The 12,031-nt window shown below is 32.9% G+C and overlaps 1 protein-coding gene across 9 annotated transcripts in view; it reads right to left on the reverse strand.

The window, feature by feature from the left end:
- Positions 1-2,085: 2,085 nt before the first annotated feature.
- The window catches only part of LOC143071866 (uncharacterized), a 61,707-nt gene continuing 51,761 nt past the window's right edge, over positions 2,086-12,031 (reverse strand). For 8 of the 9 annotated variants that reach the window (XM_076246483.1, XM_076246487.1, XM_076246484.1 and 5 more), the window contains exons 4-5: positions 4,709-4,783; positions 2,086-4,276 (exon numbers count right to left, since the gene is read on the reverse strand). In XM_076246483.1, the coding sequence (XP_076102598.1) occupies positions 3,548-4,276; positions 4,709-4,783 (804 nt within the window). In that variant the 3' untranslated portion in view covers positions 2,086-3,547. The remainder of the gene's footprint in view (positions 4,277-4,708; positions 4,784-12,031) is intronic. The other variant, XM_076246491.1, reaches the window with a different exon arrangement.

Here is a 12,031-nt window from a genome sequence, read left to right on the forward strand (position 1 = left end):
TATCCTTCATGGATCGAGGTCCCGATTTAACACACAAACACGTGTATACATTATCGCCATTGTTGGAGAATCTTGGGCTGGAATAATATTCTGGTTTTTGTTATATTTTTTATCTACATAATTTGATAAATGGCGTCAAATGGCTCTTCAACTTCGTACTTTATTTGGCCTTTTTAACTTTTTTGGATTCGAGCGTCACTGATGAGTCTTTTGTAGACGAAACGCGCGTCTGACGTATATACTAAATTTAGTGGTATCTGTGATGAGTTTATTATGTACATTTATTAAAGTAATTATCAAATACGTAAGAAAACAAAAAAGCACGTGTTCATATCTATTATATATCGGTGAAGTTCGGGAAGTAAACCTGATGCATAATTAATGAGATGAATAGGCACACAACACGATATGAATTATCAATTATTACCACTTCTGTAGGTTATGAAAACATTCTAGCGATCTTATTGCTTCTTTTTAGTACATATCTTTTAATTTAGCAGCTTAAAAACTTGTTCATAATTTTGTCAAAATCGTAGCTACTATCCCTTTAATGTTTCGGGGTGACAATAATTGTGGTGTATTATTATATCTTCAATTATTTCTCATTAAGGTTCTTTAAATAAAGGTTATATAGATATAGGAAGATGTGGTATGAGTGCCAATGAGACAACTCTCCATCCAAGTCCCAATTTATAAAAGTAAACCATTATAGGTCAAGGTACGGTCTCCAACAAGGAGTCTAGGCTCATGCTAAGAGTTTGTCTTTAACTCTCTGTTCTCTGGTTTTTTCTCCAACTCAGAGAGTAAACAATTATTCATAGGTATCTTATTTTTTTACTTTTAATTGTATTGTTATCACTGTGGCTAACTAATGTGGTGTTTTTTGTAACATTTGGGTGCAGACTGTGAAAACATTCTATTTACTGTAAAAACATTTTTCATACTGTAAAAACATTTTTCATACTGTAAAAACATTTTTCATACTGTCAAAAAACATTTTTCATAAAGTTGTAGGTTCATTTGAGTCTTTGACCGTATTTGTGTTATAATGCTTTTTTATATATTTATGATTTGTTGTAGTTTATCTTCTGGAATAGTTCTTGTTTTCATAGTACATGTATATATAACATGTACTAATTGGGTAATAAATTCATACAAATGTACCGCATAAAGAATTTCTATCGTCTGTTCATTGTTATAATTTTTCATTAATAAATACTGTTTAAACGAAACTCAAATTTTTTTACACCACTCAGTCTACCATGATTGTGCTACTTTGTGGTGGTCAGTTTAGTGGAGCTGGAGTGACCGGAAAGATAGTCCTACAGATGGCTATCAAAGATGGATTGAAACATGATTTTTTAAATCAAACTGATACAATTTATTATATTAAGCTCAAAACAGTAACTGTTAAAGTGATAAGGTTTCCTGCAAATGTAAGCTGTATAGATACATGTATCTTTCAAAAGTATATTCTAAATTTTGAAAGTCTAGTATAAGTAAATATAAATAACATTTTTTTTTACAACAAATGAGATTCATTTAAAACAAAAAGCCAAGTGAACTATTTTCCACTTTAAATATAACAAAATAAAAAAATACGGATCATAATTGAAAGTCTAATGCAGTAAAATCACAACATATCTGTAAATGTGCTTAAAAATAAACTATCATAAAACATCGAATTCGTATGTACTTGAATCACATTTGTATGTTTATACAGATCAAACATATAGCCATTTCAACTAAAAGAAAAACAATTTAAAACCAGATTAAGTGTCCTCATATTATAGCAACTGCATATTTTGGTTAAAGCCGTATTTTTTGATATCTATTAAAGTTATATGCGCTACCAGTAATTGAAAATGATATCCTGGATCCATCATGCTTAGCCTTAAAATAACCGATATATATGCTCTCAGGGTAGTTTCTAGAACAGCATTTACAAAGCTGTTAGTTGATATGGCCATCACTACATGATTCACTATTTTTTCAGAAATATTTGTGAGCATTTATTATTGCAATGGTCAAATAATGGACAAATTGGGCAATAAATTGATGATTTCAGGAACAGTTACAAACAAATAATGTTATCGAAGTTTTTATTTTCCCGATAATAAAAACATATCTTAAATGTCTGGAGCTATTTAGGTACATGAAACCAAATAAACATAAAATAACCATACATTGTCTCCAAATATAAATTCTACTTGCACAAAGCTTAGAAAGTGGTAGAAAGCAATGCTGTTTTGGAGCAGTAATGCTTATAATATAGTATATGCAGAATAAGTATATAATATATGCAGTATATATATAGCTGACACATTTATTTGATGAGTGACGAAATCATGTATTAATGTGTATATTAAAAGTAAAAAGTGAAAAATTCAACTGCATTCTGCAAATATTTTTTTTGTTGTATGTAAATGCAACTTAAAACTCATTATTGCACTGTTAATATATAAATGTTATGAGATATATAAAAAAAAAAAAGTTATAACACTAAATATAATAAATAATTGCAATTAAAATATTTCATCATTAGCATGCATTTTATATATCAAAGTTTATATAAAATTTAACATCTTATTGAGAAACCCCAAAAAATATCCTGAAAACATCAGACACAAATATTTTATATTCTAGATTTAGGTCCATCTTATTGTCAAGAACCAAACTAACATAGATTCCTTTCATTTAATGTAAAACTGGTTCTTACATGAACATATCCTTTTAAAAGTGTTTTTTTCATGTACATAGTGGTTTGATTTTTTCTTCTATTGCATAGTATTTAAAGTCTGCACCAAGTCGGGAATATGGTAGTTATTATCCATTCGTTTGATGTCACGGTATTTGAGCTTTTGAATTTGCCATTTGTCTGGGGACTTTCCTCATAGTTCGGTATGTTTGCTATTTTACTTTTCCTTTGTCAACTTTACTTGTGTAGGGTATATAAAATTAGCCTTTCATATAAGACATAGATTCAAGCATATTTTGTGACAGACATACAGGTATTAAAAATGATTAATTATCAAGTAATATGATTCGTTATTTATCTTGAAGTCAGGACTTTCAACAGAAGGATGGCAAGTCTAGGTGTTCTAACTCTACAGTTTATACGTATAAAAAATGTGGATAAATAATAATCAACCTATGTTAATTTTCAACTTTCACTTTTCGATAAATAAAAATGTTTTCATTGGAATAAGATAATGATATATCTCATTAGAATGATTAATGGTATTTCTCACTGAACTTATGTTTGGGGTATTCCCAATTGAATTAATGTAGATAGTATCTCTCACTGAAATAATATTAGGTTAATTGTCATTCATACTTCAAGTATTTTAGCTGTAGCTCTAGAATAAGGTTCATGGTGTTTCTTACTGAGGTTTATAATACTCCAAACTGCTTATTGTAAATGCCTCTTATGTCAGTGAATTTCCTTGAAACGCTTCAATGATTTATAACAAAGTGATTCTAATAAGTATTATCAAATACAACAGTTAGGTTTTTTTTAAAACAGTGTAAATGTTCATGTTGTGTCTCACTGTTTAGTGACACTATCATAAGATGGTGGAGGAGCAGATGGTTGTTCTGGTGGCTGATTTAAATCAATTTTAACATCTGATGATAGTCCAGTTGGTCCTGATGGGTATGAAGCTTCTGGCTGTGGATACGGTCCAGGAAACTGCTGCTCGGGAGGAGGAAGACCTGGTCCCATTGGATAACCTGCTGTCGGACCCATAGAATAACCTGTTGGGCCCATTTGATAGCCTGTTGTTGGACCCATTTGATAGCCTGTTGTTGGACCCATAGTAAAACCTGCAGCTGAACCCATAGGATAGCCTGCAGCAGGACCCATGGGGTAACCAGGATTAGTTCCCATTGGATAAGCAGATCCAGCTATATGTCCACCTTGCCCTTGAGCTGCCATTTGTTGCATTAACACCTGGTTTTGCATCATTATGACTTGGTTGTTCAGTGCCATTTGTTGAGTGGTCATTCTACCCATACGAAAGTTTACACCAAATTTACTTTGATTTGAGCATAGATAAAATAGTGTATAAATGTTCAAAACTGCACAAAGAATCACAAGAATCAATATAGGTATAGCAACACTTTTATACTTTCCTATATTAGAATCACATGCTATGCTTGAATCTGGGAACCAGCTTCTATCGCAACTTGAATATACTCCCGAGATAGATGAAAAGACAATCCCCATAATACAGGCCATGAAACCAAACATGATTATAGCTGTACTACAAGATAACTGAAAAAAAACAGGAAAAAAAAAGAAAATTATGTCTTCAGTTTTATGTTCATCATTACCTCTTAATAAACCATTGACATTTACTACATGTATCTTTACTGATCACTCATATGACAAACAAATAAGAATCACTAAAATAAGAAATATGAAGTCATATGATTAAACGAGGTTCATGTAATTAATTTGCTGTTAAAAAGTTAAAATCTTATAAATAATAAACAGCTAAAGCTTTCTCTTAAAATGTTCTTATATGCAGAAACTTGAAATTCTATCAGGTGTTGTCTTTGCTTTAGTTTTAATTACAATTATATGGTCAGTCAAATGCTTCATTTATAGGCTAAATCATTGTTTTCAATGTTTTATGGACGCAAATAAATAGAGAGCAAAAAGATGCTTTTTGTTTCACTTTTAAACTATAAGAATAGTTCATACCAATTGAGCTAGAGCCGCTGAACCTGATGTTCCTTTCTTGTATAAGTTAATGAAATACATTCCTTTCAGTAGAAACTGAAAATAAAACAAAAATCGTTTTGTCCTTGTGAAACTGAAATCAAAGCAACAGAACTGCATTGCCAGTACATAATGTATCAAATAGAGTTTCAATTAAATTGCTTTACACAGAGACAATATTTTATAAATGTGATTGGCAACTATGCAAAATATCGTTACATTTAATTAAGCCCCCATGTTTTCATTGGCAATGCTTCAGTATAAATGAAAAAAAAATTATTTCCTCAAAAAAACTAATAAACAAGAATGTGTCCATAGTACACGGATGCCCCATTCGCACTATCATTTTCACAGGCATAGATTACCTTAGCTGAATTTGGCAAAACTTTTAGGAATTTTGGTCCTCAATGCTCTTCAACTTCGTACTTTATTTTGCCTTTTAAACTTTTTTGGATTCGAGCGTCACTGATGAGTCTTTTGTAGACGAAACGCGCGTCTGGCGTATATACAAAATTTAGTCGTGGTATCTATATGAGTTTATTTCCATGTTCAATGGAACGTGAAATTGGGTAAAAAAATCAAATTTGGTATAAAAAATTGGAAAGACCATACCATAGGGAACATGTGTACTAAGTTTCAAGTTGATTGGACTTCAACTTCAAAAACTACCTTGACCGAAAACTTTAACCTGAAACTTGCACTTCCATTTTCTATGTTCAGTGGACAGTGAAATTGGGGTCAAACGTCTAATTTGGTTATGAAATTAGAAAGATCATATCATAAGGAACATGTGTACGAAGTTTCAAGTCGACTGGACTTCAACTTCATCAAAAATTACCAGGACAAAAAACTTTAACCTGAAGCGGGACGGACGGACGAACAGACGGACGCACAGAACAGAAAACATAATGCCCCACTACTATCGAAAGTGGGGCATAAAAATTCATTCACATCTTAATTGTTGATGAAATAACATGTATACAATCACCACACACATCTTCATTCCTTATATGTTTAAAGATTGGACCAGTGTGTTTAGAGTATTAGAAACTTAATTAAAAGGAAGATTGCGGTTGTGTTTTGTTCCAATTAGCCTAATATAATTTTAGCGCAGTATCTTTTTTAAAAAAGTTAACAGGCAAAGGACAAGTGATGATTAAACTTCTATTCATCGTTCTTTAAATATTTGAGAAAACTTGAACATGACAAGGGATTGGAGCGATAACGTCCCGAGGTATAATCTTAAAAAGCTACATTATTAACATCATGTCGTTATCTTTGAGTAAAAATATAAGAGTGATGATTTCAATACTGGGAAAGATTTACGAAGATGTGGTATGAGTGCCAATGAGAAAATTCTCCATCCAAGTCAGAATTTGTAAAAGTAAACCATTATAGGTCAATTAATATATAATAAGTATATAACAGGTTCATTGATTTAATGGCATGCTAATGTCACCTTAGTATATTTTGCCTCTTTTAAGATAATTTTTATACCCTATTAAGTCACAAAAGTTTGTTTTTTTTAAATGAATCACTTATCGTAGTCCCCTGTCAAAGGAACACATCAGGTAAATGAATGGTTTGATTTGAGCGGGGTTCGAACTCACAACATTAGTGTTGATTGGCTTGTGATTACGGTAGAAACTACTTAGACCACTCGGCCACCGAGACGATATGAATGGTTAGAAATCCTAATCAGTACACAATGTAAGTTTCAACAAGCTTAGTTTTATGATGTAAAGGTCGTGGTGAAATCAGTTCGTAGTAAGAGGAGGATGAGAGTGCAGTAAGCTCGTGGTAAGATCGCAAAGGTAGCTGTATCATCATAGCGAGAGCGTACAGAAAGCGCCGTTCTATAAGAAGAGACTGTGCTTCGATCTCACAGCGACGTAACTACGACCATCATGTTGTCTATTCTGTTACGCCGTTCCTCAATTTATATAGTTCGTTTCATTATATTCTTAATCTATTTATGTGTTCCAGTTTGGGATGATTATTCATCTTTAACCTTATTAAAACGTTAAAACATCGTATCATCGATACCTTCCCTCTCTCACACGTATCCGTTACAGGAAAACTGCAAGGTCATTACGATCACGAGGAACATTTCGTCGAGACGTCATCTTGGACACAATTCGTGGCTAACCACAGAGTGAGTTAATTATATAACATTGTATTTAAAGCCTTCAAATTGCCTTTCGTATAAGGCAACAACCATTTTCTTATCTGGGGGGGGGGGGGGGGGCCTGGGATTTTTATTGTGTTCATAATTTTTTTTTCAGAACCTTCCTCTGACAAAATATTTTTTTCTTATGAGAAGGAAAGCAAAATTTTTTTTTCCTATAATGTGGAACAGAAATACAATTTTTTTTCTCACAAAACTATAAAATTAACATAAAATTCATTTTAATTTTTTAATTGATGTAAAATGTAAAGTGCATGGCTCTGTCTATATCCTGGCATTGGCTGTTGTCTCAGTCGTTTTTTTTTTTAGCCCACTTTCTACATTATGATATTCTCGGAGTCCGTCATACAGGTATCCTTAAATTTTAATACTGCAATTGAAGTGGCCACCATTGCCATATGTAATGGCAAATAGTGAGTAGCTCCAACTTATAAAACCCACTGTTTCTAACTATGATAATTGACATTCCATTGAAACTAGAGGCTCTAAAGAGCCTGTGTCGCTCACCTTGGTCTATGTGCATATTAAACAAAAGACACAAATGGATTCATGACAAAATAGTATTTTGGTGATGGTGATGTGTTTGAAGTTCTTACTTTACTGAACGATTTTGCTTCTTACAATTATATCTATCATGAACTTTGCCCATTAGTAACAGAGAACTATATTTGGTAAAAATTTACATAAATTTACCAAATTAATGAAAATTGTTAAAAATTGACTATAAAGGGCAATAACTCCTTAAGGGGTCAATTGACCATTTAGGTCATGTTGACTTATTTGTAGATCTTACTTTGCTGAACATTATTGCTGTTTACAGTTTATCGCTATCTATAATAGTATTCAAGATAACCAAAAACGGCAAAACTTCTTTAAAAATTACCAATTGGAGGGCAGCAACCCAACAACCAGTTGTCCAATTCATCTGAAAAATTCAGGGCAGATAGATATTGACTTGATTAACAATTTAACAATTGTAAGATCTGCTCTAGATGCTTTGGTTTCATAGTTATAAGCAAAAAACTGCATTTTACCCCTATGTTCTATTTTTAGCCGTGGCGGCCATCTTGGTTGAATGGCCAGGTTATCGGACACATTTTTCAAACTAGATACCCCAAAGATGATTGTGGCCTAGTAGTTTCAGTGGAGATTTTGTAAAAGATTACTTAGATTTATGAAAAATGGTTAAAGATTGACTATAAAGGGCAATAACTCCTAAAGGGGTCAACTGACCATTTTGGTCATGTTGACTTATTTGTAGATCTTACTTTGCTGAACATTATTGCTGTTTACAATTTATCTCTATCTATAATAATATTCAAGATAATAACCAAAAACAGCAAAATTTCCTCAAAATTACCAATTCAGGGGCAGCAACCCAACAACCGATTGACCGATTCATCTGAAAATTTCAGGGCAGATAGTTCTTGACCTGATAAACATTTTTATCCCATGTCAGATTTCCTCAAAATGCTTTGGTTTTTGAGTTATAAGCCAAAAACTGCATTTTACCCCTATGTTCTATTTTTAGCCGTGGCGGCCATCTTGGTTGGTTGACCAGGTCACACCACACATTTTTTAAACTAGATACCCCAAAGATGATTGTGGCCAAGTTTGGATTAATTTGGCCAAGTAGTTTCAGAGGAGAAGATTTTTGTAAAAGATTACTTTAATTTACGAAAAATGGTTAAAAATTGACTATAAAGGGCAATAACTCCTAAACGGGTCAACTGACCATTTTGGTCATGTTGACTTATTTGTAGATCTTACTTTGCTGAACATTATTGCTGTTAACAGTTTATCTCTATCTATAATAATATTCAAGATAATAACCAAAAACAGCAAAATTTCCTCAAAATTACCAATTCAGGGGCAGCAACCCAACAACCGATTGACCGATTCATCTGAAAATTTTAGGGCAGATAGATCTTGACCTGATAAACATTTTTATCCCATGTCAGATTTCCTCAAAATGCTTTGGTTTTTGAGTTATAAGCCAAAAACTGCATTTTACCCCTTTGTTCTATTTTTAGCCATGGCGGCCATCTTGGTTGGTTGACCAGGTCACGCCACAATTTTTTTAAACTAGATACCCCAAAGATGATTGTGGCCAAGTTTGGATTAATTTGGCCAAGTAGTTTCAGAGGAGAAGATTTTTGTAAAAGATTACTTTAATTAACGAAAAATGGTTAAAAATTGACTATAAAGGGCAATAACTCCTAAACGGGTCAACTGACCATTTTGGTCATGTTGACTTATTTGTAGATCTTACTTTGCTGAACATTATTGCTGTTTACAGTTTATCTCTAACTATAATAATATTCAAGATAATAACCAAAAACAGCAAAATTTCTTCAAAATTACCAATTCAGGGGCAGCAACCCAACAACCGATTGACTGATTCATCTGAAAATTTCAGGGCAGATAGATCTTGACCTGATAAACATTTTTACCCCCATGTCAGATTTGCTCTAAATGCTTTGGTTTTTGAGTTATAAGCCAAAAACTGCATTTTACCCCTATGTTCTATTTTTAGCCGTGGCGGCCATCTTGGTTGGTTGACCGGGTCACGCCACACATTTTTTAAACTAGATACCCCAATGATGATTGTGGCCAAGTTTGGTTTGATTTGGCCCAGTAGTTTCAGAGGAGAAGATTTTTGTAAAAGTTAACGACGACGGACGACGACGGACGACGGACGCCAAGTGATGAGAAAAGCTCACTTGGCCCTTCGGGCCAGGTGAGCTAAAAAGTGGTATAAAGAATGATACAAACGGAAAATACTACCAGTATACAAGTCTGTGTCATACACAATCAGGGCTATCTTAATTGTTTTTGTACTCGTAAAAAGCACCTTGCGAAATTCTTTAATTTTACTTTCCGATATATTGATGATGTTCTATCATTGAATAACCCATATTTCAGCCAATACTTACATCTCATATATCCAAGTGAACTTGAAATTAAGGATACCACTGATACTAGAAGGACTGCTTCATACCTTGATCTTTTCCTCAATATTGACGTAGATGGACGACTTCACACGAAAATCTATGATAAACGGGACGATTTCAACTTCCCAATTATCAATTTCCCATTTCTCAGCAGTAACATACCCTCTGCCCCTTCGTATGGTGTTTACATATCACAATTGATACGTTATTCACGTGCTTGTTCACACTATACGGACTTCATATACAGGAGTGTGCTCCTTACGCAGAAACTGCTCCAACAAAGTTATGAGGAGGACAGATTAAAATTGACACTCCGTAAATTTTATGGACACCATCACGATTTGGTGGATCCATACGATGTTTCGTTGACCAAACTAGCTAAGGACATTTTTACCACATGGTAGATTGTGTTTTGTCATAATGTCGTCTAATCTTTTAATTACCAAACGTGACTTATTCCCGATTGTGACTGTTTTGCCGAGTGTGAACTCGCATTACTATAAGACGTGGTACGGTACTTATACATCCCAAATTCATGTATTTAGTTTAAATGTTTAATGTTATATTTGTAATTCTCATCGGATTTTGTCAAATGTGTTGACGTCTTTTCTATTATATTTATGTGTTATGGTAAAGAAAATTAATCACCGCCTTCATTTATCAGATTTGATTTCGTTCAAAGTAATCAGTATGATATTTTACGTTTGAAGTTAGATTCATAACAAACCTGACATAGTTTTATAATATAGTTAATTGCTACCTCAGTTTTATATTAATAAGAATTAAAATGTGCTTTGTTATTAAATGCAATATCAGTATTTAGTTCAAATACATAATCTTAAATTAATCCTAATTCTATCTTATTCATTCTTATGTGACGTCATTTTTCATTTTTTGATGCTCTGTTTTACTAATTCAAATGACGTCATTTTTTCGTCATTTTTCAGTTTCAAATAGGACGTCACTTGGCGTAGAGGTTTAAACGTATTCGGATGTGTCTACTTTTGTGTTTCAAATGTCTGGTTATGTAAATGTATTTCAGTTGTTTCCTGTAATTAGTTAATACTTCAGCTTTATCATGTACATCTTTTGAATATTCATTTTATTAAATTTACTGTTTGCAAAAGTATAAATTACTCTAAATTATAGGGATTTTCTGGTAACTTAACAGAAAACCCTTGCCGTTTTTGGCACAACCTTTTTGATCTTTTGGTCCTCGATGCTGTTCAACTTTGTACTCGTTTCGGCTTTCAAACTTTTGTATCTGTGCGTCACACATAGGTCTTGTGTGGACAAAATACACTTCTGGCGTATTAAAATTTTGAACTTGTTGCCTTTTGTTGGCTGTTGTTCGTGTGATTCTTTGTCAATTGTGTTCTCCAATTTATTTATATTGTAGTCCTGTGTTGTCATTTTGATGTTATATTTCACATGGCCATAAAAGTGCGAGGTTTGGCATGCCACAAAACCAGGTTCAACCCACCATTTTTTCCTTTAAAAATGCCCTGTACCAAGTCAGGAATATGGTCATTGTTATATTATAGTTCGTTTCTGTGTGTATTACATTATAACGTTGTGTCGTTTGTTTTCTCTTATTTTTGAGTGTAAATTCACATTGCGATAAGACGTGTCACGGTACTTGTCTATCCCAAATTCATGTATTTGGTTTTGATGTTATATATATATGTTATATTTGTTATTCTCGTGGGATTTTGTCTATATGTGTTACATTTTAGTGTTATGTCGTTGTTCTCCTCTTATATTTAATGCGTTTCCCTCGGTTTTAGTTTGTTATCCCGATTTTGTTTTTTGTCCATGGATTTATGAGTTTTGAACAGCGGTATACTACTGTTGCCTTTATTTAAAAGACTGCTTATGATACCATATCTATTCCTGTTATAAAATGACCATTTCATGTTTATAATAGTTGCAGTTTTAAGTATGGTCTCACAGTAGTAACATATATATGCGGGAGATTTGGAATTCTTATAAATATTTCTGGATCAAACACTATTATAGGAACATACAAAAAGTGATAAGGTATAAGGATCTATAAATAGAAATCTTAGCTTAATCTGTATACTAGACAGATGTTTATAATCTGCTGTTTCACTGTCTCGTCTGTTGTTAGTTTCACCATTCTCAAATTCAGCAGTGCGAAAA

This window comes from Mytilus galloprovincialis, chromosome 4 (assembly GCF_965363235.1).
Source record: "Mytilus galloprovincialis chromosome 4, xbMytGall1.hap1.1, whole genome shotgun sequence".
Classification (NCBI taxonomy): Eukaryota; Metazoa; Mollusca; class Bivalvia; order Mytilida; family Mytilidae; genus Mytilus; species Mytilus galloprovincialis.